Source organism: Haplochromis burtoni, unplaced genomic scaffold (assembly GCF_018398535.1).
Source record: "Haplochromis burtoni strain Fernald_Lab_line unplaced genomic scaffold, NCSU_Asbu1 Contig_305, whole genome shotgun sequence".
Lineage (NCBI taxonomy): Eukaryota > Metazoa > Chordata > Actinopteri > Cichliformes > Cichlidae > Haplochromis > Haplochromis burtoni.
In genome coordinates this window covers 144,998-165,215 of record NW_024582666.1, presented here as the reverse complement: position 1 = coordinate 165,215, position 20,218 = coordinate 144,998, and the positions used below count along the sequence as shown (strand labels likewise).

The 20,218-nt window shown below is 39.6% G+C and overlaps 1 protein-coding gene across 1 annotated transcript in view; it reads left to right on the top strand.

Moving 5' to 3' along the window:
* Positions 1-19,819, top strand: part of atp1a3a (ATPase Na+/K+ transporting subunit alpha 3a) — a 26,789-nt gene extending 6,970 nt beyond the window's left edge. Inside the window, exons 2-23 of the mRNA XM_005941203.3 lie at positions 5,125-5,238; positions 5,953-6,012; positions 6,262-6,465; positions 7,526-7,639; positions 7,948-8,082; positions 8,599-8,716; positions 9,506-9,594; positions 9,783-9,962; positions 11,310-11,508; positions 12,079-12,323; positions 12,497-12,689; positions 12,838-13,013; positions 13,121-13,257; positions 13,391-13,541; positions 13,655-13,823; positions 14,434-14,588; positions 15,614-15,737; positions 15,978-16,123; positions 16,363-16,493; positions 17,584-17,685; positions 17,929-18,020; positions 18,253-19,819. Of these exons, the coding sequence (XP_005941265.1) occupies positions 5,125-5,238; positions 5,953-6,012; positions 6,262-6,465; positions 7,526-7,639; positions 7,948-8,082; positions 8,599-8,716; positions 9,506-9,594; positions 9,783-9,962; positions 11,310-11,508; positions 12,079-12,323; positions 12,497-12,689; positions 12,838-13,013; positions 13,121-13,257; positions 13,391-13,541; positions 13,655-13,823; positions 14,434-14,588; positions 15,614-15,737; positions 15,978-16,123; positions 16,363-16,493; positions 17,584-17,685; positions 17,929-18,020; positions 18,253-18,281 (3,063 nt within the window). The 3' untranslated portion in view covers positions 18,282-19,819. The remainder of the gene's footprint in view (positions 1-5,124; positions 5,239-5,952; positions 6,013-6,261; positions 6,466-7,525; positions 7,640-7,947; positions 8,083-8,598; positions 8,717-9,505; positions 9,595-9,782; positions 9,963-11,309; positions 11,509-12,078; positions 12,324-12,496; positions 12,690-12,837; positions 13,014-13,120; positions 13,258-13,390; positions 13,542-13,654; positions 13,824-14,433; positions 14,589-15,613; positions 15,738-15,977; positions 16,124-16,362; positions 16,494-17,583; positions 17,686-17,928; positions 18,021-18,252) is intronic.
* The last annotated feature ends 399 nt before the right edge of the window (positions 19,820-20,218 follow it).

Below are 20,218 nucleotides of genomic sequence, written 5' to 3'. Positions count from 1 at the left end.
AAAATATTGTAGGGCATAAACCGGTCCGTGGCGCAAAAAAGGTTTGAGACCGCTGGTTTAGCATACATTCATTTGCCTCGGTTCACATCACCTGGCCTAAAGTTTTGTCTTTGCATAAACTTTGAATCTAATTGCATCATGTAAAAATTGCTTCACATCTAGCCTGAAGTTTAGTTGATAATGATTCTGATAATTACTGGCAGTAAATAAACAAAAAATATTTGTCCTGCAAAGATGTGGCAGTGTTATATGTTAGTTGTCATAGTAACCCAAAAATAAAAGTTTAGACATTTGGTGACATTTGAAGATTTGTATATATCTTATTTGATGGTTGCCCACCAGGTTGCCGACTTTGATTTGTTGTATCAGAATCCTAGTGTTGTTGTTTTGTTTTAATTCTCCTTACATTATTTTAACTAGGATGCCTCCATAAATGTCCCTGTCTGTCCGAGATTTGAGCAAGCAGTGATTTCAGCAGATTAAGAAGTTGCTTATCCAGCGCCTCTCCTTGCTGTGGTGTCATGAGCCAGGGGCCATACACCAACAGATTGAGCAGACTACAAATGTTCAGCATGTACAATCTGTCCCGTACCTCAGCTTACAACATCTGCTGCTCAGACCTCCTCAGGTTTTACCGCCTGTAACTAGACAGAGACTAGGAAGTGTGTATTTTAGCAGAGAAAGATAAAATCATCAATATGAAGTAGAATTGAACTAGATCAGTTTGACAGGTGGTGCTGAGAGAAATCGACTGTTGTTTGGTGCATATTCTACTTATTGCTTATAATAGGACTTGTACCAGCTCTAAATTACCCTAATGTGACGCAGTGAGTTCGTGTGTGGTCTTCTGTGGTTTTCTTCCTTTTTCACAGTATTTTCACAGTTGGATGTCAGGGTTTCTTTTGTAGGGTTTCCAGTTGTTATAGTTTATATGCTTATGTCCTCGGTACCCAAATGTCACAGTAAAGCACCAGCACCAGGTGTTTTTTTCTATTCGTGTTGCTTACTGTGGCACTGCTGTCTCTCTCCAATTTCATCCATCCCAACACTTTGACTTATGAAATGTGAAGTAAATCAGGTTTTCCTGTTTAAAATTTTGAGTATATAGAAAATACTTTCTCAAAAGGTTGACACCTTTTTTGGAAATTTAAGAACCTATCCTGGCTCTAGTTTGGTTCAGGAATACCTTTAAATGTCACATTGACTGGTAATTAGGTGTTCTCTGTTGTCTTTTGACACTGTTCAATAAGTCTGTTGTTGTTTTGCATTTTGTGAATCTTTTGAAAATCTTTAAAAAGTCATCAAGTATGTCTCCTCCAGCTGAGTAAATGTTAGGAAAAACATGACTGGGAATGAATATGCACAGGCCAACGTTAGAGCAGCAAGTGCAGTGCTCACCTGCAGGATTTCTGAATCCTACTGAAGGAGAACAAACTGACTTAACTCTGAGACAGAAAGTGTGGATGCATTACTGATTGCCTGATTTCTGTCCGACTGTGTAGTACAGATGGTTTTTTATATGAGAGCAGTGTTTATTCACAGAAATCTTTTTATCAGTGTACACTGTGACGTTTTCTGACGTACTTTTCATCTTATGTGATCATGAATAACCATCATCACAGTAATCTGACCCACTGTTGAAAGCTGGTGAAAATCCTTCATTTGGTTAAATTTATATTGAGGCACAAAGCACAAACATTTTTTAAAAGTTTAGTGATGTGTGTGTCATACTTATTCATATTAGAAACGTTGCAAAATCTCTGTGTAGAAGTTTCTCAGAGTTAAACAGTCAGGCTACAGTATTTAAACGTTTTAAAAGATATGAGTCTGCCATTTAATTTTAGCAGTGCTACCATACTTTTCTGATAGACAGCACAATCATGGCAGTGGTGCTTTTGTAAACCTGAATCTCGTGCAGTCCTTAGACTGTTATTATACTGAAAAACTTGACTTTTTACCACACAGTAAAGAAAAGCATAATCAAGATAAAGAATCAGACTTACATACAAGTTTTTGCCTAACACTATTGATATTTAATTAACAATTTGGCATTTTTAATGTATAGTAAAGATAGAAAAAAGGAAGTTAGAAAAATGCAGGATAGCAGTATCATTTTCCTTCATTGTTTCAGTCAGTGGTAATTCTCACATTTAAACATATTCACTGCATTTTTGCCAGAGACTTGATAAGAAAGACGTGCCACGCAAAGATTTTTACGAAGAAGTCTATAAAATTTACACGATTCTCCAACAGCAAAGATTGTTTGAGAGGTATAACTTCTGCTTTCTAAAATCGTATATTTGGTGCCAAACTTTATGAGCCATTTAATGATATATATTTTAGCTGATGACTCTATATGTGCAAGTTTTTAAATCAGTGTTTTCTTTTCTTCAGACGTTTCAGTGTTGTAACAAAGCGAATGAGTAAGGATGAATGAGAGAGTAGTATTGGGAAGATAGTAAAGAGAGAGAGAGTGATGAAAAGGGATTATTGTTGTTCACTGGGTTAATCTGTTAGTGTAGTAAACAGCCGTAATCTGATGGCCTGCTGGATCAGTGTCCAGGGAACACTTCACCTCCTGACAGATGGCAAAAAAAATAGATACTCTCATACACACAGACAAATAGAAATCTATGTGCACACACAGAAACCACAAACTTGTAGCTAAGCAGAAAATAAACATGTGCACTGATTAAATCACTACTGCACACATATATACATTTTAAAATGGCCAGTTTTAATATTACTTCCTGTTATTTTTTTAGAGTAATTCATTGCCTGTCACGCAATAAAAAGGTCAGCAGTGATGCATTGTCTCTATAGAGTGGCTAAACAGTTGTTTATTTGCCAGTATCATGATGTGCAGTCACTAACACATTTGAATTATAAACACACAAGTTAATATGTGAGGTAGTCAATAAGTTTTATTGTTTTAAACCAACAGAAGTCATTCATTCCAAATGAACGTAAAGAGAGAATAGAACCAAACGTCCAGCCATAACTTTTTGTCTGTTGCACCACATTGAACAGGAGTACTGCTAGGCTGGATAAGAGCTATTTGCAAGTTATATTGTAGCACCTATCCTAATACATCACTTTGTTGTGTAAAGTAGCATTTAGACAGGGTTTTCTCCACAGTAAAAGATGCTGATGCAATTTTGACATGGAACTATTTGGCATATGCACAAACTCTAAGACTGCACATAGGCAGATGTGCAAAGCAAAATGTCATTGGCTGTCAACAAGCCATCACCCTATCAGCTTTCATTGCAGTTAGGAAAAAACAGATGGTAAACAGTATGAAGCAACCATCAAATCAGTGTGAAACCTCTCGGCCCAGACTAATCCACATGAGAGCTTTCCCAAAATAAGTCACTTCTCTCATCTTATCATGCAAGGTTAAACAGAATCTGATTGCCAGTGTGTGGCTGTTCACAGAGTACATTGTCACATTTGGATGGTAGCAAACATCTGTGTAGTGTTGCACACAAAATAGTCACACGTTTTTCAGGGTCAAAACCCTTTCAGGAAATGTGGACTGACTTTATACCCAAACTATATTTTAAATTTAGATTTAAACTTCATCGATCTGATTAGACTGTTCAATGTTCACAATCAGGGAAAGAGATTTCCTTTCCATGTTTTTATAAATGCATCACTTTATTGACCCAGCTTCATGAACCAAATCAATATGTCATAAATTGCCTCAGTGTACCTCTCACATTTGTTCCTAATGATACTAAGCATTAGGTTGTATCAATGTCACCCTAATAACACATAAAAGTTAAGTGATTAACTTTTGATTAACCTCTGCCAGTGAAAGAAGCAGCACAGCAGCAGACCTGAATAAGTCACTTATAATTTTGTCTCTGAGAAATAAGTTTGCATGTATAAAGTATATGTAAAGACTGCCTTGACTATTACAGCAGAGGATCAAGCGAGAAAATAAAAATGGAAAAAAGCACCTGTCTTTTCATACAGCACACTTTATCTAATTATGTTTAAAAACAGTGGGAAATATTGTTTTTTTGCTATTTGGTCTCTTTACTTTTACAGTAAAGCATTTATATATCACTGTGCTTGAAATGTAAATCACGTGGCGTGGCTTTGTAAATCATAACTTGTAAATCATGAACGTGTCATGCAAATCAAGTGTTGTAAATCTAGTGTCACAGCTTCTACTGTAAGCTTAGCCTCAGTTTACCAGTGAGACATACACTGATGTTCTCTGGTGATGTGTTTCATTTGGCAAGTAAGCACAGCATAAATAGTGACTGGCTAGGAATGTACCACTGGCAAAAATAGTCAACTCTGTTATCTTTGTATTGCAGATTATTTTATTTCTTTTTCAATATGGACAAATTTACATGTAGGACTGTGTGCAAAAGACAAAGGAGTAATTAGATCTAACAAGAAAATCCATAGATTTCTGACAAATAAGATGGATGACATTGTTTATAATAGAACGACATAATTTAGAAAATGAATGCACAATGAAAAAAAATTGTGAGACCTTGCTGGTGCATTCATCTAAATAAATGTAGCATACACACATTATGTGCAATAATTTGCACATTAGGAAACTGCTTCAGATTTAGTTGTTTCTGTCTTATGACATATTAATTTCCCTTGATCCTCCTCTCAGCCACAACAACAGTTTAAACAGCAGAAGCCTAAATAGAGACTCGTGTAAACAGCAGTTTAAGAGGAGCTCTTGATTCAAGCCTGTTCTCTAATGATGCCAGATTTAATCAGGAAGTCTTGACACACCAGGGGATTATAGCCAAGTTTAGATCTCAACCTTAATGTTTTGTCTGGGGCTTAATATGGAAGAGGTAGAGACGGAATCACACAAGCCACAAAGTTTATTAACAAGTTTATGGTCCAGCCAAACAGTTCTCTGTAGTCATTGTTGTGTTATTTTGTGATTACTGGTAAAAACTATAGATTATAACAGCTACAACTCTGGCAGTCAAATCTTTTTCTTTCTCCCTTGATGGCTCAATAAAGCAGTGTTGTTATTTGGATTTTTTTTTGTTGTGAAGTTGTTTGTTGTATTTAAAGATTCCTGTGCTGCATTGATAAATTAAACAATGATATACATGTTTTCTTTCTGCGTTACAGTATGGACGGTCGGACAGCTACCGCGTGGCTACCACGCAGGACAAGGATGAGAAGGAGTCGCCCAAGAAGAAGGGAGGCAAGGATCTCGATGACCTGAAGAAGGAAGTTCCCATAGTATGTACACTTTTTAAAAACACTTCATCTTAGCCCACTGCTTTTGCCTGCAGGTTTTGGCCAGGTGCTGATGTATAAAATGGAACTCTTACTGAGGTTTGAGAAATGAAAATGCAGAAAGACACATACAAAGTATGAGTAGGCTTCTTCATAGACAGAGTAAACAAAAACCTTGAAATCCCAGCTGAGTACTGAGAAGTTTGTTAAGCTTCCTGGCCTGTGTCCAGCATTCAAAGAGCTGTGATCCAACTGTAATCTAATCTCCCTGGTTAAAAAGGAGATGGCAGAGATGAGGTGTTCCGTAGCAGCTGGTGCATAGTAATGTTACATGGTGGTTTGACATAACATGCCAGAGCAATTTAATCCTCCTGTGGAAGGATATTCTTCTGTGTGAGGTAGGAAGCCAAACCCACAGGAAATCCCAGTGATACAAAACTGCATCAGATGTTCAGATAATAAAATCATAAATAAATGTTATCAGTCTCTATTATTATTTACAATTATTTGAAACATTTGTAAAATACCGAAAACATTGATGAAATTTTATGCTGGCAACCAGAAATCTCCAATATTTAAAACTCAGTGACTGCTTCGTGTAAGTGGTGATTTGCTTTTATTTGCTTCTTGAAGTTAATTTGTAGTGTTATCAAAATAAATAAATACATTGTGACTGAGGTTTTGATTGATTTCATGATAAATCTTTATTCTTTGTAGACTGAACACAAAATGTCTGTTGAGGAGGTTTGCCGGAAGTACAACACCGATATCGTTCAAGTAAGTACTTTATTTCAAATCAAAATTACACTTTTGCACTTTTTGATATTTCTGTCTGGCGTACAAGTTGGTGTATGTTGCACCGCTTATGAAGACTTTTTGAAGTGCAAATGGATGTTATACATAAGTAGGCCATACCTACTATACTACCTTTTTTTCCTTTCCTGTTTTTTCACCTCTATTCTATTTTTCTTCCACTCACATCGCATCATTCCATCGTTTTCTGTCCATTGCTTTTATAATTTCTAGGGTTTGACCAATGCCAGGGCTGCAGAGTATCTGGCCAGGGATGGCCCCAATGCTTTGACTCCACCCCCTACCACCCCAGAATGGGTGAAGTTCTGTCGTCAGCTGTTCGGTGGCTTCTCCATCTTGCTGTGGATTGGTGCCATCCTCTGCTTCCTGGCCTATGCCATCCAGGCTGCCACAGAGGATGAACCTGCTGGGGATAATGTAAGTGGTTTGTCAGGATGGGTGGATAGATGATAGAATAGATTATTAATCCTCATTCATTTTAAGTAGGCAGGGTTTGTTGCTTAAAATACAAACATCAGCACCTATGAGAAGCTATACACAAAATAAGGATGAACACATTGTTTGTAGTGCGTGTGTGCTCTGTCCTGTAGCATATCACTTTACAAAGCACTTTGCTGACTCACTACTCTTTAGGGATGAGGCTGCATCTCATCCCTATGATAAAATATGTGTCAGCTGTTTGTAGAAACCATGTCAGCTGACCCATCTCTGGAGTGACAGACACCGTCTTGTCTGTATCCACTCTGGACTCGCCACAGGGAGCATATGCCTCCTGGCATTGGTAATTGCAGGGTAAGAGTAGGGCATTTACAGGTCAGCACTGTTTCATGCCAGGTCAGAGCACTGAGTAGAGCAAAGGACTGAGGCTAAATGACTCTGACACACACAGCATTAAAGGACAACATGCTTTGTTCAGAGCACAGGGAGGTCTCGGGGTGAAACATCACCAGTTTTGAGTCATGAGTTACGAGTGGCCAAGAGTGTGTCAACAAACTGTATTTTCACACACTGTCAGATGCTGAACGCAAGATATGAAAGACAAGATTCAGATTTAGAGCTTAAGATGGTAAAACATATGACAGCAAACCAACATAGTCATAAAACCACTAATAAAGTACATTGCAAACAGATGGACAGCGTTCAGTTCATTGAGTCCAAATCAAACCACGTGCTGCTGTCAGCTCCAGGATACGAGACTTAAATGAAAGATGATTTATGTTATTTCTAGATTTCAAACTTTACAGAAGCCTTGAGTTCCTGAAAAAGCTTTGGTCTTTATCTCTTACATGCCTCTGAAGTCCAGCATTTATTGACACAAAGTTAGCGTCTGACTTTGTATCTCTGCTAGTCTGTCTTTTTTTCCCCTTCCTTTCCTCTCATGTGATCAAGTTTTAGATAAAAGTTGAGTCTTTTGGTTATTTTCTTTATAAATATGACAGTCTGACACCTTTTTTCCCCTTTCTGTCTTTCTCTACAGTTGTATCTGGGTATCGTGCTGTCAGCTGTTGTCATCATCACCGGCTGCTTCTCTTACTTCCAGGAAGCTAAGAGCTCCAAGATCATGGAATCATTTAAGAACATGGTCCCTCAGGTACCAGAGACTTCCTAGTCATCGTCAGGATCATGCCGGGATGTTTTTGTGGTGATTGTTGTGCCAGAAGGGGATTTTCACAAAATGTATTGCTTGATTAAATCCAGTTTTCCAAATGAATTTGCTTGAAGGAGGTTTGAAATAAATTATGCTGCAGTTTGTGGAGTGACTAAACATTTAGAATTCAAAGACCAAAGGGTGCTGAAAATTAATGAGTGTATCGCTTGTCGAGTTCTGTGGTTACGTATTATATGAAGTGATCCTCCAAATAGCATGTTTACGTCTTTCTTTGTCACTCTGCGATCCAGCAAGCCTTGGTGATTCGCGAGGGAGAAAAGATGCAGATCAACGCTGAGCAGGTGGTTGCAGGAGATCTGGTGGAGGTGAAAGGAGGAGACCGGATCCCTGCCGACCTCCGCATCATCTCCTCACATGGCTGCAAGGTGAGCTACAGGCACAGACAGATTCACGATGACAGACATTCAAAGATAGTAGAAATCAAGGATCTAGAGACAGATCCACAGGGCAAGCGATTCACAACAGTGTGGATAAAGGAGACCTCAGAAAGTCAATGGCATTCGGCAACTTCAAGCAATAGCAAGAAAAATAATCACTGAAAAGCATAAGTGGGTCCCAAGTGAAACTTTTCTCAAAATTAAGGAAACCAATTAGAGTACCACCATTAACAGTGCAATACACTGTTTATTGACATGGTGGTAAGTGCATTAGAGGGTTACCTAGGCAACTGGACTCTGGAATGTCCACTAAGAGCAAACCATCAGCAACATAAATATTTGTGGCGAGTGAAACGCGTCCTGTGTGGATTCTGCTGGAAAATCTGTGTCTGTATCTCTCTCTCTGGATTTGTATGTAGCCCTCAACAAGTTTCTCTTTTTTTTTTTTTTTTTTTTTTGTTTTTTTTTTTTTTTTTTTTTTTTTGTCAATCCTGCTCTGTCCAGGTGGACAACTCATCCCTGACTGGTGAATCAGAGCCCCAGACCAGGTCACCTGACTGTACCCATGACAACCCCCTGGAAACCCGAAACATTGCCTTCTTCTCTACCAACTGTGTTGAGGGTACGTTTATCACCATTATCATCATCACCATTTCCAACAGTCAAATACACCTTTATTCTAATATGATAATGTACATCAGAATCAGAATACTTTATTAATCCCAAAGGAAATTAGGGTTACAGCAGGCAGCACGCTAATGGCGCATGCGCACTTACAAAGGAACGTATGACCAACTTTACACAAACATCACATTGGGGAGACATGTCAGAAAGGTAGGCTGATAGGAAAAAAACAACGAAAATACATAACATGAGGTAAGAGGAGGAGAAAAAAAATTCCACTCAGACTGAGCTCCTAGTGGGAGAACAGTTTGATAACAGAAACATACATAATATTGTACCTGTTGTTGGTTTTGGCGGGGGTTGTGTTGTGTTATTTTAACAAGATATGACCCAGGATTTCATTGCATTTCTTCATTTCCCCACAGTGACAGTGAGTTAGATGTGGAATGAGTGACTTCTCTGGTCATCAAAAGTAGATCTAGAAATGTGATCCTATTTAACCTTGTACCAGTTCCTTTCTAATGGATGCTGTTGTAGCCATTGTATTATCAGCATTGCAGCAAAACGCATTATGAATCTCACAGTGTATTAATTGGAAAATAGTAAGATGTGGTGCCCTCTGGTGGACACGTTACATTCTTCACTACGTCTCCAATCATCATCGCTCTGTACGCTTGTTCATCTATATTAACACACTCTATTTATTTATTTTTTCGTTCTCTATTTTTTCCCCTGCAGCCAGTGTTGAAGTGCATATATTCTAAAACCGTTCCCTCTGTTTTTCCAGGAACTGCACGTGGTATTGTTGTGTGTACTGGTGATCGCACAGTGATGGGACGCATTGCCACCCTCACCTCAGGTCTGGAGACTGGGAAGGTAAATATATTATATATAATAACTGCTCACATCCATTACAGCAAGAAACTAAAACCGTGTAACTATACACTCATTCACTAAAACTCTTGTAATATTATTTAAAGCCTATATATTGTCTTAGTTGTGTCTCCTTATCAGAAATTAAATGTCTTTGCAGTCAATTAAACATCTTCTTTTTTTATCCTCAGACACCCATTGCCAAGGAGATTGAGCACTTCATCCACATCATCACAGGCGTGGCTGTTTTCCTTGGCGTGACCTTCTTCATCCTCTCCATCATCCTGGGTTACTCCTGGCTGGAGGCTGTAATCTTCCTCATTGGTATCATTGTGGCTAATGTGCCCGAGGGACTGCTGGCCACAGTCACTGTGAGTTGGCAGAGAGATGTGAAACTAGTGGATGGTGCAATATGGAGTGTCTGTGTGTGTCCAAGATCCTTAGGTGTGGTTCAGGTTTTTTGTTTTGTTTTGTTTTGTTTTTTTAAATTTGTCAATAAGGCTGAAATGTTAGGATTGGTAGTAGATGTGTGTGTCTGACATTGATTTGTCCAGACTTGGGTCAAACTGTAGCTTCACATAATATGAAATACAAAGAAATTAGATGAAGCTTTGAAAACTTTTTGTATCATGAAAGCTGTTTTTTCAAAAATTTTATTCCAACACTCACTGGTATTAAAAATAGTAACATTTCTCAATTTTAGTGTGTTAGTAAGTCACTCTAATATCGATTTTCTCACAGAGAGAAGGTAACAGACTAAAGGTGTCACCAATCACACTCCTTGGGCTGTTAGCGGTTTAACCCACGTCTGAATGTGTGTTATTTACATTAGTTTCTGTTTTATTTTGTGTTGTTTCTGTGGTTTTTGGCTGGTGTTGTGTTGTGTGTGGTTTGATCATGTCTGTTTGCTTGTGTGCTCTCTGTGTGGTTTGATATTGTGATTGTTATATTTCGTGCTTTAACATTCTCAGTTTGTTTCTGTGGTGAAATGTTGTGTCGCCTCTGTGTATTTGTCCTTTCATCTCCCACTTCCTCTCTCTTTCTATTAAAGGCAGTCCCATATGCGTTTGTGTGTCTCTCTCTCCATCTTCCTTTTCGTGTGTCTCTCTCTTTTCCAGGCCAGTGGCGGTGCTGTCTGCAATGACAAGGACTAGCTAATGTAATGACATTAGGCAAATGTTTCTCAGCACCATGAACTGAATTTAGGCCTCCTGTGCTTGGCCTTGGCTAGTTTGACCCACTGGTCTTGCCATACTTGGCATGGTACCATAATGCACTGCTGCTCTGCTTCACAGCATCGCTCTTTCATGCTTCATGTTCTCTCTGCACTGCTTGTTGGGCTGTGTTTTTATATCCTGAAAGGACTTTTCTGTTCTTACTGCATTGTTATGTATAGAGTGTTGGTGAGCAGAATGAACGTTTCCAGGCATCTGGGTGGTTGTAAGTTCCTAGTTGGGGTTATGTGTTTCAGGTTGTTGGCAGAAATTAGTTAAGTGTCTGGAGATGCTCATCTGTTCTTTTAGTTTACAACATAGATACTAATTGTATTTTTCTCTCTCTCTCCCATTGATTTTATCCATTTGTTTGTGACGATCATCAACAACTCTTTTCCACTTGTTTTCTTTCTTTCTCTCCCTCTCTCTTTGCCTTTGATGCCTTTCCTCTGCCACTCCCATTTCCTCCTTGTTTTTATCTCCTGCTTCATCACTCTCCTCCAGGTGTGCCTGACACTGACTGCCAAGCGAATGGCTCGCAAGAACTGTCTGGTAAAGAACTTGGAGGCTGTGGAAACTCTGGGCTCCACCTCCACCATCTGCTCTGATAAGACAGGCACCCTGACCCAGAACAGGATGACCGTGGCCCACATGTGGTTTGACAATCAGATTCATGAAGCTGACACGACTGAGGATCAGTCTGGTGAGATTTTGTTCTCTTTTTATTTAGTAAGCATTAAATGTGTGCCTCCATGCAGTATATATTAAGTAAAGTGCGAATAAACAGGATTGTGAAATGTGTGGATTTTAAAGGGTACGAACAAAAAAGCTTCCCTTAAATATAGCAAACCAGTCACCGTGTGCAGATACACTGCCTCCAGTGCTCCTGCCATGCTTGTACTACCGTTTTGTAAGCTGATTGAGCACCATCTGCAGTTCAAACTGAATCTTAGAAACTCTTAAAATGGTGAACCTGAACTTGGACGTGTCTGAACATTTTAATCACACCTTGTATTCAGTAGTTTTTAATCTTGTTTTTGTGCTTTGAAAAAGTGCAACAAACAGATTAGCTGTTTCATTGCTAAAAGCAAAATGTGAGACTGGAACTACATTCTGTTCTAAGTAATGTCTATTTACATGCCACATAATGTATGGAAACAAAGCACTGAAGTAAAGCTCAAGATAAAATGGCAAGATTTAACCGTAACCCTTCGCTGTATCAGCAGCTGGATGCTTGGATGAGGTTCAATGACTTCCTTTTTGCTTCTTGTAGGCTCCTCCTTCGACAAGAGCTCAACAACATGGGTGTCTCTGGCTCGTATTGCTGCCCTGTGCAACCGCGCTGTGTTCAAAGCAGGTCAGGAATCTTTGCCGATTCTGAAACGAGACGTAGCCGGTGACGCCTCAGAGTCAGCTCTACTGAAGTGTATCGAACTGTCCTGTGGCGCCGTCAAGGCCATGAGGGACAAGAATAAGAAAGTTGCAGAGATCCCGTTCAACTCCACTAACAAGTACCAGGTGAGTACCAAGTACTTGTTTGTGCAGAAAGAAAATATAATAAGCAATTACACACATTTCCAGTTCATTTCAACATGAGCTGAATCAGGCAATTTGTAGTAAACCGGCTTAAACAACAAAGAACTGCATACCAAATATTCATTCATACTAATAGTTCAATCCATTCCAATCAGCTCTCAATTCATGAAACTGAGGAGGAAAATGACAATCATTACCTGCTGGTGATGAAGGGAGCCCCAGAGAGGATCCTTGACCGCTGCTCCACCATCATGGTGCAGGGCAAGGAGCAGCCGATGGACGATGAGATGAAGGAGGCTTTCCAGAATGCCTATCTGGAATTGGGAGGGCTGGGAGAGAGAGTGCTGGGTAAGGATGATCGGAAAACTAATTATTTCAAATGCCATGGAAAACAATTAGTGAAATACAATTTTGACTTTTCTTGCTCTCTGTGCTCAAACTGTACTAAATAAAATAAATTAATTGTGTGAGAATTTTACCATCCCTCTTCCTTCAGGGTTCTGCCACCTGTTTCTGCCTGAGGACAAGTACCCAAAAGGTTTTGCCTTCGACACCGATGACGTCAACTTCCAAACTGACAACCTTTGCTTCGTTGGCCTCATGTCCATGATTGACCCTCCCCGCGCTGCCGTGCCTGATGCTGTGGGCAAATGCCGCTCAGCTGGCATCAAGGTGGACACCTTTCTGTTCTGACAGTCTGTTATTTGTCTCTCATTCTCTAAAAATATGTGTCTTCTGTTTATGATCTTCTAATCTTATTTCTTCTTTTCTTCCTTTAGGTTATTATGGTGACTGGTGACCATCCAATCACAGCCAAGGCCATTGCTAAGGGTGTGGGTATCATCTCTGAGGGAAACGAGACAGTGGAAGACATTGCTGCACGCCTCAACATTCCTGTCAGCCAAGTGAACCCCAGGTAACATTTACTCCTGTGGCTGCTTCATCACTGTTAAAGCTGTTTTGAGCCATAATACATAATACTGAAGAAAAGAAAAAATATACATATAAATATGTATTTATAATTATGTTTCTTTCTTTTTGGAATGCAGGGATGCAAAGGCCTGTGTGATCCATGGTACGGATCTAAAAGACCTCACACAGGACCAGATGGATGACATTTTGAGGAATCACACAGAGATTGTCTTTGCCAGAACCTCCCCACAGCAGAAGCTCATCATTGTTGAAGGTTGCCAGAGACAGGTACGGTTACTGCACTGCCACTGATTTACAGGTGAACAGAGATAAACAAAAGTGTAATTAGTTTTTATCTCTGGGGCTGTAAAGTGAGTTTATGTGGCCTCTTCCTCTGTCAGGGTGCTATCGTGGCTGTGACCGGTGATGGTGTGAATGACTCTCCTGCCCTGAAGAAGGCTGACATTGGTGTTGCCATGGGAATCTCTGGCTCAGACGTATCCAAACAAGCTGCAGATATGATCCTGTTAGATGACAACTTTGCCTCCATCGTCACTGGAGTGGAAGAAGGTGAGGGACAAACAAAAGGTGGAAAGGTGGAGTGTGGCGAGGAATCTGGGCTACAAATGACAAAACAGACATAAAAGGTGTAGGAAAAGGTTCAGCTGAGTTTTAAAAAAGTATCCTATTTGTTCGCGGTTGTTATGTTTGCAACAGGAACTCAGCAAAAGTGACGCCACAACTGCTAGCACACGCAGTCATCATTTCTGCCTGTTGTGCACCTCTCAATATTTGATGCTCACAGCAGGACTAGTGGACTGAGATTCATATTGGAGACACAAGTGTACAAACAGTTTTGTCTTTACTGCAATTTCAGTTTTATATCAACACAGGAGAGAGGCCGATGTTGCACCAGCTTTAAAAGTGAGAGATTTTGGAGAAAACTTTGCTTCCTGTTTCAACATCTTCTAGTCACTTTTTATTTCTGATTGTCACCACCGGCCCTGCACGAGACAACTGCAGCTCCTCAAGGACCAGTGTAATGGTTAAAGGACTGTAGTGATTTTCATGAAAAGAAGTTCAACAACTACTTGGATGGGCAAAGCACAGTTCACTCAAGTTTTGTTCGAGCATGTGGCATTTTGTTTGTTGTATTTATACACCACCTTTGTCTTTCCAGGACGTCTGATCTTTGACAACCTGAAGAAATCTATTGCGTACACTCTGACCAGCAACATCCCAGAAATCACCCCCTTCCTCTTTTTCATCTTGGTCAACATCCCCCTGCCTCTGGGTACCATCACAATCCTCTGCATCGACCTGGGAACTGACATGGTGAGAAAAAAGCTCAGGACAAAGACTCAAAGACGAGACGTGCTGTTCAGGCTATAAAAATAAGAAAGCACTGTGTGAAATAACCTTTCTGAACAGATTGTCTCAGTGCATTCATTACTCAAAACATTTTAACGTACACACAGTAAACCAGTAAAACCATGCTGGACACTTGAAGCTGTTAACTGCATGCGCTCATGTCAGATGCATACCTGATTAATGCCTTTTATTTATTATAGCAGCCACGAGAACAGCTATTCAGTGTGGTCCCTTATGATCAGCATCGCTGTGAAGAGTAAAATATTAAACATGGAACAGAGGTGGAATTCAAGGTCATTTTAAATGGGACCTTTAGAGAACACTAGGTGGCAGTGTTGAACCACTATTTATAAGAAGCAGCTCTCACATTTTCCACCCTCTCAAAGAACAGAATGTATTAATACCAAACCCTAGATACAGAAAGACCAAATTTTCAAAATTCAAATTCAAATTTTATTTGTCACGTACACAGTCATACACAGTACGATATGTAGCGAAATGCTTGGACAACTGCTCGTGACCTAAAGAAAACAAAAAAGGAAAAGGCTATGAATAAGATAGGAAATAAATATGAAAAATTAAAAATGGTAAATTTAACTAGGAAGGAATAAAATATAAATTAAGGTTAAAAATGAAATAACTGTACAACACAAATTAGAATGAAGGGTAAATTTAACTGGGAGAATAAGATAAAATATATAAATTAAAGTTGAAAATAAAATAACTGTACAACACAATACACAATATAGAACTATATAAGAATGTATGAAGAAATATAAATAAATATATACACAATAACAGCAGCTGTGCAAGTATTAACTGGAAGAAAAAGTGGTCGGAGCAGTCGTGACGGCAGCCGACCTCACCTGCGCCATCTTCTTCTTTTTCATAAACGTTATAAAAACACACATCAAGAATATATAAGTGAAGTTACCAATGAGTATCTCAAATAAGACAGAAGTGTCTCTTTTTCCTTTCCCCTCTTCCAGGTACCAGCCATCTCTCTTGCTTATGAAGCAGCAGAGAGCGACATCATGAAGCGACAGCCCAGGAACCCACTGAGGGACAAACTGGTCAATGAGAGACTCATCAGTATTGCCTATGGACAGATTGGTAGGTACATTTATTCTTTACAGTTTGTGGCATTTACTGTAAACAGTGTTCAGGCAGCTACATGGAAATGGTTTGCACTCTACAGCACTCTCATTTAATTTAAATGTCACTGTTCTTTTCCAACTGTCTAAAACGACAGATGGAAAATCAGTCTTTAATGACCATGTCGAGTCTACAGGATTTTACTGTGTCAAATAAAATGTATCATTTGATTAAGGGACTCTCTGTTTGTCTCTGTAGGTATGATCCAGGCTCTTGGGGGCTTCTTTGCCTATTTTGTCATCATGGCTGAAAATGGTTTTCTGCCATCTCTGCTTGTCGGCATTCGACTCAACTGGGACGATCGGTCCAACAATGACCTGGAGGACAGCTATGGACAGCAATGGGTATGAGTGAAATGTTATAATGTCAGTGTCTCTTGTTTCAGATATGTTCACTTATGTAGTGGAGCCACTGAGTGACTTGGTGAATTTGTGACATTCAAACAAACCTTTTGTTTTTGTGCCATAATCTTTGAATGATTAATGTAAGTCTTAATTTAATACTGATGTAATAAAAGCTATTTATAAACAAATCTATTGTAGAAAGCAGACAGGAGATATTCTCTTTCTCATTTCCTGTGCAGACCTATGAACAACGTAAGATTGTGGAGTTTACTTGCCACACAGCCTTCTTTGTCAGTATTGTGGTGGTGCAGTGGGCAGATGTGATCATCTGCAAGACCAGGCGTAACTCTGTGTTCCAGCAGGGCATGAGGTAAGTACAGGTTATTGAAGAGAGCGTACGATAAAAAGAATTCCTTTTAAAAATGGTGGGCAAAAATAATCTAATTGATCTCAGGCTTTAAAAACCTAAGCAATTCTGATAAACCACATTAGATATTAATAGTGAACTTTTTGATTGTGTGTTGAATTTTGTAAGGTATGCAATTTTACCTTCTTCTTACAGTCAGTTTGTATGAATGAAATGACAAAACACAGTGACGGCAGACATCTATTGCAAAGGCAGCCATGCTGAACCAATTTTAGGTTTATTTTAAAGGGAAACATGTAGGAAAACTGTAGCTCAATAGACACCATTACAATATAGTGTCTACAAAGTAAATATATCTAGGCATAGTACTTATTTTTGATGGATCAGTTCTGCATTGCTGTATTAGTACTTGGAGAACACAACAATCTGAGTACTTTCAGAAGTATACAGGTCTCGTATCTAAAGAAAAGGCATCAGTTTCTTGTTTGATTGCTTTTTGGTTGTTGTTTTGGAAAAACAGAAAATTGATGCTGAACATGAGAGAATGGATGAATGGATCACGACCATGATTCATCAATAAGATTTGGTTTGGTTTTTGTATTTATTTCCCCATATCATCCACTAGGTGTCACTAGATAACCACATTTACCCATGTGCGCTGTCACATATGTTGCTCTTTTTCTTCCGTCCATCTTGTTTGGTCTTACGCTGTGTGTCCTCTGCCCATGATGCTGTGTTCTGCAGGCAGCATTTGTAGGTCAGGCACACAAACTAATATAATGTTACTATAACTGTCGGCCTGCAGGGAGTTGCCTTTGAAGCTTTTTCTTTGATTCAGAAGTAGGTTGATGCCAGCAAAAAAAGGGCTGCCAACTGTTCAGAAAACAGACAGTGTAGTGTTCTGTTTTCTGAAGAGCATCACTGACGAATGTCCGAGATTTTTGAGTAACGGGATACTTCTTTGCTTGGTGACTCTTCATCTACTTGTGTGTTTTTTGGCTCTTCGCATCTGTTTTTGCATTTTATTTATTTTTTTATCCATACATGTGAGTGTTGTAATAGCCTCTCTTGTTTTGCATTTGTTTTCTTTCAGGAATAAGATTTTGATCTTTGGCCTGTTTGAGGAAACGGCTCTGGCTGCTTTCCTGTCCTACTGCCCTGGTATGGACTTGGCACTACGGATGTACCCACTCAAGTAAGTGGCATTTAATTAATAAAGAGAATCATCAAACAGCAGAACAAAACATCATCATAGTAACTATGGATGTTCAGTCCATAAAATGTATATTTTCAGGTAAGGAATTGCGAAAACAGTTTCTTTGTCCTGAATCTCAGCGGACTTAAACTTACCACTGTCTCTTTTGTCCCGTCCTGCCATGACACCCTATTCATTCAAATATTCTCACTCTGTCCTTTGTTCCCACTCGTTCCCTCACAGGCCCAGTTGGTGGTTCTGTGCGTTCCCATACAGTTTCCTCATCTTTGTTTACGATGAGATCCGAAAACTCATCCTGCGCCGAAACCCCGGAGGTGAGCTCGCACACAACCATATATATTTACTTGTTTAGTGGTAGGGTGGTGTCAGTGAACTGGAAAGTGGTGATATATTTTATAGGAGAAACAGAGGAGGCATAGTGTGGGTTGTGAACAGTAATATAACTTGATAAACTAGAGGTGTATCTATAAAATATTTTCCTTCAGTCCATTGACGGCTAACATTTCTCTCTTTCTTGTGCTTCTTTCCCTCTTTGTCTCCATGCAGGCTGGGTGGAAAAAGAGACATACTATTAAATTATCAAAGCATCATTTACTTCTTGTCCCATTTTTCCCTGAATTCATCCCTTCTTCTCTATCTCCCTCTGACTTTCTCTTTCCTCCTTCCTTGCCTCCATCCATCTCTCCTCTCGGCATACTCGAAATGTACAAGAAAAAAATGTTTACTCCTCATCTTTGTTCCTCCATCTTCATTTCCTAAAGAAACAAAAAATCAAAATGCCAAGACGACAAGAGGACCAATGACAGAGGAGGAGAGGATGGGGAAGAGGGTGCATTTGTAAATCTTCCCTGTCCTTTCGGTCCCTCTGTCCCCCTTTTTTGTATCCAAAGCCTACACAGCAGTAGTCTGCCAGTAACACTGTTTGTGCCGATGCTTACTACACTGTTAGCTACAGCAACTCTTCGTACATGTACTCAAATTACATCGCTGTGTGGAACCAAATAAAGAAAACATCTTGAGAATAAAGCAGAAAATCTGACTGCTCCACTGCAATCTCTCGGGCCAAGCAGCACAACAAAACGGCAGCTCCGGTCTAGACTACGACCTGGCAATTTGAGCGGGTGGGTGGCATCATTTTTGTTTAGTTTTTTATTTTTATTTGTATTTATTTATTTATTTATTTATTTTCCCTGCCAGAGAAAAGCTGCCCAGATCCAGCTCAGTAATCACTGCCATTTCCTGCCATTCGCCTACCGCGACTTTCCTTGCCTTTTTTTCTCTCTCTATTTCTATTTACTCACTGCCAGTCTTTCACTGCCGTTCTCTCTTTCTCCTCCTCGCCTCCTTTCCTATCAATAAAGAATCGGTGTCACCATAAAACCAACCCACTGTCTCACTCACGCCCACAGCAGGGTGGAAAAAAGTTCACTTCCTCCGACTCCCCTGTCCATCCTCCCTTCCCAGTGTTGTTTTCTGTTTGTGTTATTGTTGTTTTCTAATAGACAGCTGGGTGTGTTTTTTGTTTTTTTTAAAAAACAAAACAAAGTTGTTCGTAAAAGTTTTACGTGTTTTTTGTTTTTTTTAAAGTTCGGAGTGAGTCTGAGAGCTGCTTGTTTTCATTCAGACATGACAAAGCACACTTTCTCTCCCTCTTCCTGTTCATCTCATCTTCATCTTTTCCTTTAACACGTGTGCCCTCCACCACCAATCTCACCCCCCTCCTGCCTGTCTATCTGTCCCTGTTTGTCTGTCTGTTTGTGAACACCGTGCAAACCCTCCGTCCTTGTAAACTTCCACCCACTTTCACCGCCTGCCTCCTCTTATTCTCCCACCCGTGACCGACCTACAACCTCCCAACCCCACCCAGCCCTACCCCCGTTGAAAAAAAAATTACAATCTTTCTGTGTCCTCGGAAAAAGAGATTTCTCTCAAGTTTCATTCTTAAATCAGTGGAATTCTGGAATAAGGCACTGTACCTTACACTGCGAAACAGCAGCAAAAAAAAAAGGAAATGAAATAAAACCGAAGGATCTCTCTTTTTTCAGCTTGGCCTCGACTTTGTTTTTGTGTGGAGTCTTGTCAGAAAATGGAAATAAATGCTGTGACCAACTTACTTTTGGCGGGAGTGTCAAGTAATCTGTTTGAACTTTAGCTTCTCACTGGCTCATGGGAAATTGCATATCTGTATACTGCATGCTGTTTAGTGCACAGAATTTGGGAAAAATGTTATGAATGCAGTTTGTAGACAATGAAGAATGCAGGACTGAAGGAGCTGAAGAAACTTCATAGTCAAGAAAGATTTTATGTCCACGTGGCTGCTGAAATTAAAGATAATTTTGATAACAGAGACATTTCAAGACAGCTGCCTGTGGTGAGAATGACTTGCTGTCATATTGGCTCAACATGGGCGATGAAGATTGTGTTAGATGACCAAAAAAGCTCCATAAGAGAAACTAATTGAATCTTTCTTTTAAATGCTTCAAAGTGCTATTTACAGATTCAACAAGTATGT